Source organism: Amblyomma americanum, chromosome 7 (genome assembly GCF_052857255.1).
Source record: "Amblyomma americanum isolate KBUSLIRL-KWMA chromosome 7, ASM5285725v1, whole genome shotgun sequence".
Lineage (NCBI taxonomy): Eukaryota > Metazoa > Arthropoda > Arachnida > Ixodida > Ixodidae > Amblyomma > Amblyomma americanum.
Window position 1 is genome coordinate 41,937,340 of NC_135503.1, and position 12,924 is coordinate 41,950,263.

The 12,924-nt window shown below is 51.4% G+C and overlaps 1 protein-coding gene across 1 annotated transcript in view; it reads right to left on the bottom strand.

Moving 5' to 3' along the window:
• LOC144098960 (uncharacterized) overlaps positions 1 to 12,924 on the bottom strand; it is a 162,303-nt gene that overhangs the window by 1,609 nt on the left and 147,770 nt on the right. The window contains exons 3-4 of the mRNA XM_077631949.1: positions 6,090 to 6,472; positions 5,007 to 5,503 (exon numbers count right to left, since the gene is read on the bottom strand). Coding sequence (XP_077488075.1) covers positions 5,007 to 5,503; positions 6,090 to 6,472 — 880 coding nt within the window. The remainder of the gene's footprint in view (positions 1 to 5,006; positions 5,504 to 6,089; positions 6,473 to 12,924) is intronic.

Sequence of the window (12,924 nt, forward strand, 5' to 3'; positions counted from 1 at the left end):
AGAGAATGCCCTCGGGAGTTCAGTTGCGAAATTATTCAACTGTACCAACGACAGTTAAATGGGCGATGCGACACAGCAACACTCTACGGGTCGCATGCGACCAACAGTAGCTAGACACCACCCCGTCATATTTCGCATATTTCATGGTAGTCGTGCGCATGCAATGACATCGTCACATAGTGTGCAGTAACGTGACTCGTTTAAACGAGTCAAGTTAAAATAGGTCTTGTGACTTCGTTACGTGATGACGTCAGTTCATGCGCATGAAGCAATCTCGCCAGCTGGCATCTCGAAAATTTCCTACCGCCAACCAGCTACCATGGGATAGCTCAAATTGAGCACTGATATCACCCAGTGAAAACCCGCGCACCCTGCAGCTGTGGTTACAAGCGCAAGCCTAAACTAAATATAAGTGGTTTTGCGAAGTACAGAGCGAAAACTTCCAACGCGGGTAGCATATAATATATCAAACAGCTGACTATACATACAACGGACGTATGCATGCGTACTACAGGATGCGCCGTAGCAAACTGGCTGTTCAGCCCCGGTCGATGGATCAAACGGCACATTGCGGCATTTATCTCTAAGTCGCTCACGCGAGAACGAATCGTGAAGCAACTGTGTTCTTTCGCGCGAAACATAAAAAAAAGGTAACTATCGCAACAGGCAATTAAAAATATCCCCGGCGACAAATGACCTCGCACTCAAACGAAGCGCGCGCAGCATTTCCCACGCCACCTTCAGCGTACATCTTCCTCGGTCGTTTTTTTTTATTTTCGTTATCACCCTTTAACCCCCCTCCTGTCAACGCCGCGATATCTGCAATGAGGTCATTAGTATTCGCAGTGACACCAACGCTCGGCGCGCGCAACACAGGCACGCTGGTTAAAACTTTGTACTTTCGGGCTGAACGCGAAAGCGATCGAGCGCTTTCCACCGCGGACTCCGAAACAGTGCAGCAACAACCACACGCGCGGCGTTTTCCAGCGTGTGCGCGCGAAAAATGAAATTTAAACGAACGCTGCCCGCGTATATAGCGTTTGTATAACACATGTACACAAGCGTGAACGCCGCCGCCAAAGCACACACCTACGCTAACGCCTGTGATGATAGCTGGGGACGTCTGCGAGAAACACTTGCAGCAACTGCACACGCAAGCAGTTTAGTTACACGAGCGCATATATACACGGTGTATATATATATGTATATGTATATGCCCGCACGCAGTGCGTGTACCGCCCACGAGCAGACACACGCCTCCTCGGCTTGTTTATAACGAGGCTATATGAACATGCTGTGGGTGCGCGTTGTCGCGTCGTCGAATGGTTTACGCACAGCACGCGCGCGCGAAGGGATAATTGAAATTCAATCTGCTCGCCCTTCTAATAACGTCGGCCCACGCGAGAAGGCGATGCGTCTTGTGGAGTGTCCCGAAGGAGGTTAACGATGACGCGTTGAGCAGGCATATGTATGCATATGTACACGTTTACGCGTGGTCTGGTTGTTTGCGCGGGAACTCGGAGGTTTCGCTAATCTGCGCCGGATTGTGGGCTTAGATATGCATGCGGAAGCTGCTTCAATATGCGACCGAAGGTATTGGTCGTTTTTTTTTTTTTACCGAAAATCCTACGCTGTAGGTGATGATGCTTGGGTGCCGCAGAGCATATTGGATCTCTGTAGTCATCATCATTAGCACACCTAACTGCAGGGCAAACGCCTCTCCGTCTGTCTTCCAACAGAACAAGCCCTGAGCCAGCTGCGACCGCCTGTATGCCCGCACACTTACCAATCCTAGTGAGAAAAAAGAACGACAGAATCGCGCCGAAAATACGATAAAATGTCTTGTTGTTTTGTCGTAATGGCACATTTTATTCCTGTAGTACTTTTCTCTAGTACTGTTGTGCTTTCTGTAATTCTTTCGTTGCGACCAGGCTGGTCAGGACAATTCTACAGAAAATTTTATTTTCACTACAAAACTTCTCTTGTTACTACCAAGTTAATGGCCAAAAATATTACAAAAAATTTTCTTTCACGAGAAAAACTTTTCTGTCGCATTTTTTAGCTGGTATCCCGTTTACCCGCCTGATTTTCTGCCGCGCGCCCCTGCTGCGTTTACCTGTTCGTCCCTTCCCACACGGCGCGATTGTGGTGTCCACAAAGAAGTGAGACAGTTGCTACGGCTTTCATTTCCTTACACCTAATTATTACCTGTTCGTTTTGCTGTTCAATACTACACCGTTCCACGAAGATATACAGCCCACGGAATTTTCTTTTAAACCGTATGCAGTGGGGGTCTTGCAGCACCGTGGAAGTAAGCTATAGGAAGGTGTGAGGAGAAAAGACCTCTCTCTATCAATCTCCGAGTGATTTGAAACGCCCTGCATGGCCTAAAATGAAAACTTTGGGGGCTGTATATTTTTAGCAAAGGCTGTATATCGTTCCGTACTCGGCAGGCACTGAGCGCGACTGGGGCGCCTATTTCAGATGTTTAGTGACGGGGGCGGACAGCTCAACACAGCCACGCCGACCAGCTTCTTTTTTCTCTACTCTTTCGATTTCCTCCGCTTCGTCGTCGACCCAAAGCACGTTACACTTCTCCCTCCGCAGACGAAGCCTCCCACGGCGAGCTTAGCAGGCTCCCGAGGGCTGAATCGTTTGAGCCGAGCAATATGCACCACTTGGGTCTTTCGTAAGCATCGGCCACTGTCAGTAAGGCGCGAGACGACGCAGTTGAAATCACTGATGCGCTCAAGTACAACAAAAGGGCCAGTGTAGTGGGAGAGGAACTTCTGACACGAACCACGCTCGCGGAGCGGCGTCCCAGAACCACACTCGATCGCCAGGGTCATAGGAGATAGGCTGGCGGCGGATGTCGTAGCGGTGTTTATGGCGCTGCTGTGAGTCCAAAATGCGGAGGCGGGCAATTCGACGTGCATCTTCAGCTCGGCGGAGTGTGGCGGCGGATGGGTGGCTCGTCGTGGATAGAAAAAGGAAGGATGGTGTCGATGCAGCGGCGGGGAACGCGAGCGTATCAGTGCCTGACACCCATCGGCCATTTGTGAGCATGGGGATAAATAGTTTTTTGAGCTTCTGACTGGGCGCCGGCCACATTTACCTCGGTGAAAAGGCTGCCCGTACACGCTGCTATTTCTTACAATCGCCTGGCTTGGAAAACTCCACGACAAGCTAGGCACTTTGGCTTACCAGAACTCTCCGAGTAGCTGCACCCTCAATTAAATATTTTAGCCGCCGCGGTGGCTGAGTGGTTATGGCGTTCGGCTGCTGACCCGAAAGACGCGGGTTCGATCCCGGCCGCTATGGTCGAATTTCGATGGAGGCGAAATTCTAGAGGCCCGTGTGCTGTGCGATGTCAGTGCACGTTAAAGAACCCCAGTTGGTCGAAATTTCTGGAGCCCTTCACTACGGCGTCTCTCATAGCCTGAGTCGCTTTGCGACGTTAAACCGCCCTAAACCAAATCAAACCAATTAAATATTTTCTATAGACCCAATTATCTATGTTTCGGTTGTGTTGGCTCGTGGTTTTCAGATCGTTCAGAGGCAACCAACAGCGGAGTCTTCCATAACACACGCTATATAACGCGGCATGGTATCGTATAAAATTTAAGCAGCGCTAACTTTTAGGACGAATACACAGAAGACATGACAGGACGGGGCGCTGTCTTCTGTGTATTCGTCCTAAAAGTTAGCGCTGCTTAAATTTTAACGAAAGAATATGCATAATCAACTAGCCCCGCAACGTGTTTTACTAAGATGGTATCGTATTATGCGCACACGAGCCGGTATTTTTAAGCACTAAATGTCTTTAGCTCCCGTTCTCGGCAAACTGACGCGAACATTCTCCAGGAATCACTGTCAATGCCAGGGAGGACATGACTCCGAACCAGAGAGCGAACGTTGAGAAATTTTCCGTTCGATTGGTATGCAGCATGGCGCACGCTAACGGAACCAGCACGTCGCAAGCGGGGAGCGCGTGGTGCGGGCTCGAATGACAGCGAAGCGAAGGTTCCACTGGTTACCGGCGCAGATTGTAACCCAAGCAGCCCCATCGCTTGAAAGCCGCGGCGCCAGGACAACTCCCGGGCTAACACCACTGCCGCTCAAAGTTTCGAACCAACCGAGGAATGCGCGGCGCCCGAAACCAACGTCTTCGGGCGGAAGCCGTCCTAAGGATGTGCTATGCCTTTCTTGCAATGCATTTCATACTTGCAGTTAATCTCGTCGACGTGATATGTTCCAATGTTGTTGTTTTTTCTGTGGTGCACACCGAAAGTAGCACCCGTGGTGGCTCGACGGTGGAATTCATCTATACTGCTGAACACAATGCATGTCGGTGGATAGGTGCGCTACGCCTGCGGATGCAAGAATTGTAGGATACCATGCCACGAAGTTATATTTTTTGTCGAATAAATTCGAGTAATCAAATTGTTCCCGAGTTATACCCTATGCAGAATTGACGAACTAGCTACAATGCGGCGCGCAAACATACACCAAAACATTGCGCACTCTCTTTTGCGGTTCGTTGGAGCTCGAGTCGTTTGCACTCCTCGAGATTATGTATCGAAAGAAGGTGCGTACGGCCAACAGTAATAAGAATAATAGTAATGCAACGCAGCAGGCCAGAGAGTGCCCAGTGCAGGCATCCGCTGAAGAGGGGCAAGGCGGTTGTGACCAATGCGCGAGACCTGCTGGACCGCCTTTTAACCTAACTCGATGCCTTGCTGCCGCCGCCTTGTTCGCTGCCTTGCCGCTGCCTTCTGGTATTCACCCATAGCTCTCTATCCCCTTGCAGTAATAATAATTGGTTACGAACGAAAAAGCACAGTAACTGCCTAGTATGGGTGAACACCCTCTACGCGCTTGGGGTATTCGAAAGAGTTGCCGTTCAGCGGAGGATTCTGGATTAATTTCAAACACCCGCGACTCTTCAGTGAGTACCGAGATCTGCTAACTTACTACCCGCGTCGTCAAGGAAGCCCGCTCCTCACCTGTGGTCCCTGAGGTGGTCCTGCCTGCGGAAAGCCTTGTGGCAGATGTCGCACGTGTAGGGCCGCTCGTCGGTGTGCGTCCGCTCGTGGATGAGCAGGTTGTACGACTTGGTGAAGCGGCGCTGGCAGAACTTGCAGATGAACTCCTTCTTGGGCCGCGACGATCCCCCGCGGCCTCGCACGGGCTTTCGCTCGAACAGCTCTCCGGCCAGCGGTCCGACGGCGCCCTGGAGCGAGTAGTAGGAGGGCAGCAGCGGGAAGGCCGGCGGCGGCCTGCCCAGCAGCCCTCGCTGCGTCGTCGCCGAGGGGTGGTGCTGCGGAGGCATGGCGGACGGCTGGTGCGGACTCAGCCGCGGCGTTCGGTCGAGGTGCGATGCTTCGGACAGCGAGGCGCGCGCGTCCGCCTCGCCGTCCCGCGACGTGGCGGACTCGGCGAGCCGCGAGAAGTCGAACTTGCCCCGCGGTCGCGAGTGGTTGGCGCTGGACGATGCGGTGCGCTGTGCGAGAAAAGGAAATGCGCCACTTGTATAACTAATGCGTCCGCGCGTGAGGTCGCCTTAACTGCGATGGCGCGCAAATACATATGCAACAGTGCTGACCCCTCGAGCGCACACTGATTGTGAGCGCCGGCTTGGTCTTCCGCTTCAACCCGTGCCAAGGTCGGGACACATTGGAGCGCTCTGACGCCCTTCAAACCTTGATGTTGGGCCTAAGTATATGTAGATATCCCATTATAAAGGAGTGGTATACAGGGAAGGACCTATGCTGAGGGGCTCCCTCATCAACAGAGAACAAACGGCTTCCTTAAAGGTCCCCGTGAACCCAAATTCAGCTCAATACCTCCTTGCGTACGCCCTCCTTGCGCAAAGCCCGCAGGGTAGACTGTAGTGAGTAAGCATAAAGTGAGTTGCGCCGTCATGGTCCCGAGCACAAGTGAATAGTTAATGCCATCCACCCAAGCCCTGGACTAGGCGCACTGCTTTCCACCCCTTTTCCACTGCATCTCTCCTCTTCCTCGCGATCCCGTTCAAGTGTGCCCCCAGTTAACCGTGCCTTCCGGGGAGAAGCGGTGCGGCCGCGTACCGTGCTCGTGGCCGAAGACGCCCCGCGCACCGTGGGCGCGGCAGGCGACAGCTGGGCGCCGGCGGCCTCCTTGTGGGCCGCGGCGCTGGCTCCGGCCAGGAAGAGCAGCGGGTAGGGCGCGAAGGGTGCCATGGCGAAGCCCGGCAGCAGGGGCAGCGGAGCCCCCAGCGGGAAAGGTCCGCCGAAGGGACCCGCGGCTGCGGCTGCGGCGGGAGCCATGGGTGCCGAGGAGGCGGCGGGGGCCTTGCGGAAGGCGAGCAGCGCCGCGGGCGACGGGGCCACGGCTCGCGATTTGGACGGCAGGCTCAGGTCGGCCGGCAGGCACTGCGGCTGCGCGTGGACGGGACCTCCGCTGCTGCTGTTGGCCGTCGAGTGCGCTACGTCTGCGTTGGAGAGGGAGAGGGAGAGAGCGGCGACGGTCAGAGCTGTCGGCCACGCATGCACGCACGTCATCGCAGCGTGTGAGCCGGAAACGGCTGAGAGTGCTACGGGGTTTTGCCCTTTGGCGGAGTAATGGCTGCTCTTTTGGAGACTAATGGTTGTGGCAACGCAGTTAGTTCCCAAGGAACTAATCCCCGTATCCGTGCCGTAACTCCCTGTAGAGGAGTAATAGAGCAATTACTTGCTTTTAAAGACTAACTGCAAAACCATCAGCAGCCGCAGTCTGCCCCCCCCTGTGGACTAAGCATTCGTCGCGAAGACAAAGTGAGACAGTCTGGTACAATTCAAGAACGAAGAGGCTTTTCCCCGTCAAAGGACCCGCTTCCAGCCAATGGCGTCGGAAGATGCTCATGACCCTGGTAGCGTGACAATGTTGGGAGTGGCAGATGAAAAGGAGTAGTCCCCTCCCTGCATTATCATGCTCGCAGGGTTATGAGAATCGGCCGACGCCATTGGCTGGAAGGAGGTCCTTTGATGGGGAAAAGTCGCTTCGTACTTGAGTTGTATCCAACTATAGTCCTACTTTACTATTTTAAGTTTACAGCATAGGCTATAAACCATTAAGGGGACAATAAATGGATTACAAACTTTTGAATTCAGTTGGCTCGTATATATATCAAACAAATGTTCATTAGGAATGCATGTTTATCGCAACCCAACGGAGTGCAGGTACAAACGAGTAGATGGGACAAGCACCGCGTGTGGGCTCGCGTGGCTGACTAAATATTATCTCGTCGCCCGCATAAGAAGTTGCGCGATCCTATGCATCGAATCTCGTCACGAACGCCTCACCTGCGGCGTTCATAATACTCGCTGAGCTCTATTTTGTGCTTCTCAATAAGCTCCTCAGTTGCTGACTGCAGTGGTCTGAGCGTAGCTGCCTATAAAGTAGAGTACACAGCACCTTACACTACAATAATGAGCAATCAACGCAACAGACACGCATACTTCACTTTCGCGCAGAGATACCGTAAGAAATACGAAAAGACATGCAGCAGAAAAACAAGTCTTGAGGATCGTGAAGAGCTCCTCCAGCCTTTTAAAGGGACCAGTCCAATCTGGTTGCACAAGCGTTCGCGACTTAAGCCAGCCGCGAAAAAACTGCTTCCTTATGGCCTGTTGACTCGTAGTTTCCAACAAAGCGATATATGTACAGTACAAAGGATATATAGTGCACATAGTGCATATCGATATATTTTACACAGCAGGGCAGTCTTCCCTCCAGGTTGCATACGTATGGCTGCGAGGTAATTCAGTTCCCCACAACTTCGGTGGTAAAATGATGTTGAGCTCACTCAGAAACCGCTGTTTTCCACAAATGCACAGCAAGAATTGGTATAATCGAAAGTAAAATACGCATTTTTCTGATGCGTCACAATTTTTGGCACTCGTCACCAATACACTAGTGAGGGCGAGATTAAAAGAAAAAAAAATCAGACAAGTGTCGAACAAGCGAGAAGTGGGGAAAAAAAGGTCGTCAATTGTGCCAGCCTTAACCTTCCAGCATAATATGCATCGGCACGGCCGTCATCGCTACCCTCTCTCTCTCATTACTATCATCATCCTCGTCATAATTATTATCATCCACCATAAGCCCCGGTTATGTTTCACTTGCCTTGAGATCCGGTCATTTACTCGAACAAACCAGTTAATTTCACCGCGACGACGTGTATACGGTGAGTGACGCAAATAGCCTTGGTGTCAGCTGTGGAACTTCATCGCAGGGTACAGAGCCGTTTTCAATTAAGGGCGTAATTACTCATTACAGTAACCGCTAATTCCACTCAGAGTGAACTTTTGTAGATAGAGTTCAGCACCGACCTCCGAGTTATGTTTTGTTTATCTGTAAAGCTTGTTTCACTGCGGTAGTCTGTGCGCTGCGACGAAGACGTCATAGTTTAAGTACCCTGTTGTATAATTGCAAACTGCTCTCAACACTTGCAATGCTTCCTTGTTTTGAGCTCGGTGTATACATTATTGACCGCAAGCTAGCTATCACTAGTTAAGTCGTCGTTGCGTTCTCTGCAGCGCGCCTGCGCAACGCAAGTTTCGTCGCCATCACCTACAACCAATAGCTAACAATTTTCACTGCGGAACTCCACTAGCGCTGCCTCAGTCTGCCTGACCCGCTGAGGCCCGCATAACCTGTGCGTCCGATGCCTCCATCGATATATTGCACACTCGCCATTAGAACAGAGCGGGGCAAATCCCGCGTCTGTACTATACAGCTCCTTACCACGCCTCATGATTCATGGAGTGCTTGAGCGCGCTAGGCGGTCGACATTTAACACCTCTGCCATCGCGACGGTGGTCGCATCGTGTACGAGATAACGGTCGTGCTCTGATAACCAGACGGAAGCATAAAGAAATAGAGGGAGTGTGAGATAAGAGATCAAACTGTGCAACGTGTGCAGTAAAACAGGGCCACACTTTTCCACGAAACACTGGACAATAAGGTCGACGTGCACAAAGTGCGAGTGCAGACGAAACTAACAAGCGAAATACAAAGAGGGAGGGGAGACGGAAGCGTACGTATATATAGGAGTAACTTACGTCGTGTAAGCGCAAATTAACTGCGCACACACAGACAAGTTGTTGCTGCGTGCAGGCTGTTTGCGTTTTCTTTTTTTCTTCGCCGCGTCGTCGTCGCCCTGCTCGTAAAGATAAAACTAAAGCGAGCGCGGCGCACGCGCGCGACTCGACCCGTGGCCGACATTTACCGAGGCGCGCTCGCGGCCCTTAGCTTCGCGCGCGCGTATGTCGCGCGAGGGCGGGAGTCGAACATGTGTGTGTCCTCATTAGGGCAGTGTTCATTTGGCAGGTGCCGCCGTGAGCGCCGAGAGACAAGTCACGATTTGTTTTTGTGCCCCGAACGAGGTGCGCACGCAACGTGCGGCAGCTGCAACCTCCCTCTCGCGTCCCTGACGCCGCGGTGACAGACGCGGTCTCTGCGAACGCGTGCTCGCTCACTGCCCGTGTGTGTTAGGTTCACTCGTCCGCGCCTCTGTGCGTGCGTGCGTGCGTGCGTGTGCGTGCGAGTGCGTGCAGTTGTCGCACCCGTTCGAGCGGTAGCCGCGTGACATGTTCTGCGGATGTATTTGCGGGCGCCATTTGAAGACCCACATTACATGCACTTGCTACTGCTCCTGCCGTTTGTGGTGCTCGTTTTTTTTTTAGCTTCTTTTATTGCCAAGCTGTCGTTCTGTAGTCGCATATATAAGCCCTTCGTGCTAAAGAATAAAGCTGGAAGTATACACAGCGTGATGTTCTAAAAACCGGCGTTGCTGGTATGTGCTGCCTCCTGCATGCGAAATCTGTTCGGCGACGGATTCAGTAGTTACGATGTCGGTGTGGTAAATTATATTAAGGCTCGTGCTGCTTTTTGCGTAAGCTTTAGTGAGGCTGAGAACCTCTAGCTTCTTCCGCGGCTTGTGTTTATACCGCCAGCAACTAACTTTATACGCTAGCGATCAAAATAATGAAGTATACGCATCGCAATTTGTTTCAAACTGTAGCTCAGTGTTTATAGGCTTTATGATTATAGTTAAATAACTTGTGTATAAACGCGCGAAAACGAGATTCCAAGCCAAGGAGTGGTCAAGCCTTGTCGTCGTTATGTTTTTTCTCACTGCTTTGATTTCTACGATACACCTGTCTCAGTGTGTGTTGGTGTTGTTTGGAGCTAGTTGGGCGAAATATCTCTTCGTGTTCGCGACACCCCCCCCCCCCCCCCCCCCTCACACACGCACGCACGCACAGGCGGGCGCGAACGTACGTTAAAGAATGGCAGGCGGTGGAGATTAATCCGGAACGCTCCACTGAACGGTTTGTCTCATATGATTTCCTTTGAGAAGTTAAGCCTCATATGTACTATACCGGCCATATGACACACGCACACACACGTAGTTTTTTTTTTTTTGCACTGATTTACTAAACGCCTATGGACAGGTCGCTCCCGAGATTCCCCAAGGAAGTAACGCCACATGCACGCCCAAGCCCGCTTGCAGCGAAAACTAATGTATATGCTGCGCATGCAGTATAGTAGCAGTAAATATTCGTGATCCAAAACGGTCGGGGCCCACTGAAGAGCTTATCGTAGGTGTATTTTATCAGTAATTGGATACAGTGACTCGCACGCGAATATTGCGCAAGGTAACGTTTGCGAAAGCCAAAGCTTGGGCCAAAATAATAAACAAAAAAACACCCGTTCGCTGTGTCTAGGGATGATGGCTCGTTTATTAGGGACGACCGCAGCCCTGTTTCCTCTATAACGACACTATACCGCACTGACCACCGCACCTTTGTTTCAAGAAAGCTACGAGTTCCGCCTCTTTATATATATATATATATATATATATATATATATATATATATATATATATATATATATATATATATATATATATATATATATATATATATATATATATATATATATATATATATATATATATAAGAACGACAAACCTATTACCTTTTACGCAAAGGCCGCAGGGAACTCAACCATCACTCCTTGTTCGCGTGCTTGGCGCTATAGACGCGAATACTATGTGAGCGCGTTTACGGACGCGGAAATGTATTTCGGGACGGAGTAAAAAAAAAAGGATCCGCTCGGAAGGGGTGCATATAGTATACTGTCCCACGTGCATTTGCTTCCCCTCGACAAGGACCCACTCTGAGGGAAGAAATATTGATGGCCCGCCCAAAACATAACGATGTCCGCCCCTTCTTACATCTACGCATAACCTTCCGCCCGTCTCGTACATTTTCCCTCCCTTCCATCCTTTCTTTTACGCGCACCACGGCAGAGCAAACACATCAAAAAGCGTCGCGCGAACTAAACGTATAAAGCTCGCTCCGTTCGTTGTATACAGCAGCAGCAGGCGCGCGGGCAGCAAAGGCTTGGTTCGCTCGGGGGTCTTTCAACGTTGGTGGCGGTCAGATCCTCCAACCTCCGTTCGCGGCCTCTCGGGTGAATGAAGCTAAGAGCGCTGACGCTGGGACTTCGTAGGAAAGAACGAAAAGGGGGGGAACAAAGGAAAGAAAAGAAAAAAAGACGCATGCCTCCCAGAGAGACAGATGTAGAGAGAGAGAAAGAGCGTGTAAGCGTGCGTCCGACAGTTATCCGCTTCTTTCTTTTATCCTCCTTGGTTTTTCGTCGTCGTGGAGAAACAGAGCGTAGCGGGCAGTTTTAATGTATACCCGATAAACAACGCCGTTTGCTTCCGCTGCCTCCGAGGCTACTCTCCTTGTGTGCGCGGGCGGAAACTACCGCAGAGGCACGTATACACGGCTACCCCCCCCCCCCTCTCCCCCGCCACCTTTCTCTATGCCTGTGCTCTTGGTGTGGCCGGCTGCGTGCCTGTCTGCCCCTTGTTCTCGAAGAGTGAACTTCGAAAGCGTAAATCAGTGGGCCTCCGCGAAGGCAGAGAAGACGTGAAGGTGGAGAAGGGAGGGGGGATGTGGCGCCGCTGTTTGCCGATTGGATTTGTGGCCCGGGTCGTTGTGCAGCAGGGTCACCTAAGAGGCGCCCCGTGCCAGGATTTAGGTAAGCGCTGGCGGCAGCCGAACTAGAGCTCCCGCGAACAAGCTTCTTATACCGCTGCGATTTCGTGGTCCTCGCCGTAGAAAAACTTGTCGAAGAGAAACAGAAGAAAACAATGGGCGAGAAAAGAAATAGTGAGGCGGTATTTTAGCTGCATGCAGCGGGATGAGCGAAGACGACCGTAGAGGTTCAGTGCATAGCGACTAGCTCGACTGACCTCCAAAAGCGCGTATAATGTCCCCGAGAAAAGGACGTAATTGTGGGACGCATTGTTTTGTTTACTCTATCTATCCCCTGTTAATTTCTCTTCGTATCTTTTTTTTGCCTCCTTAGGTGACCTGGTCTCAAGAACGTATAATGTGAAACGGAATAACTGGAGATAAAGCGGCAGATGTAGAAAAGGCTGCCGAGTTCGGGTTTCCTTTCAGCCTCTTTTGCCTCCTGCTTTTTTTTTCTCCATCATGCTCCAACTAAGACGAGGGCGATATCTATACAGGAGAGTTTGCAATCATTTCCACAAATGCTGAGCGTAACTGTACTGCAGGAATCCACGCGCCATTCCTCTCCTCATTCTCCCGTCATCACATGCCGCAGTGGCTCAGCCGGCTGGTGTTCTTCCGGAGGCTGCCGTGTATACAAGGCCATATATATCTTATCCTCCGTCTACTACTTCGCCCTCTTCCAAGCAGACTTGAACAGCACGGGAATCCTCTACACAGCTACGCGGCCATGGCATATCTTCTGTTGTTCAAGAGAATTTCGCAAAGATGATAACGGACGGGCGGACAAATATGCGCGGGCACATTGAAGTTAAAATGTGCACGTATGCATCTTCAGCCTGCCCACGTG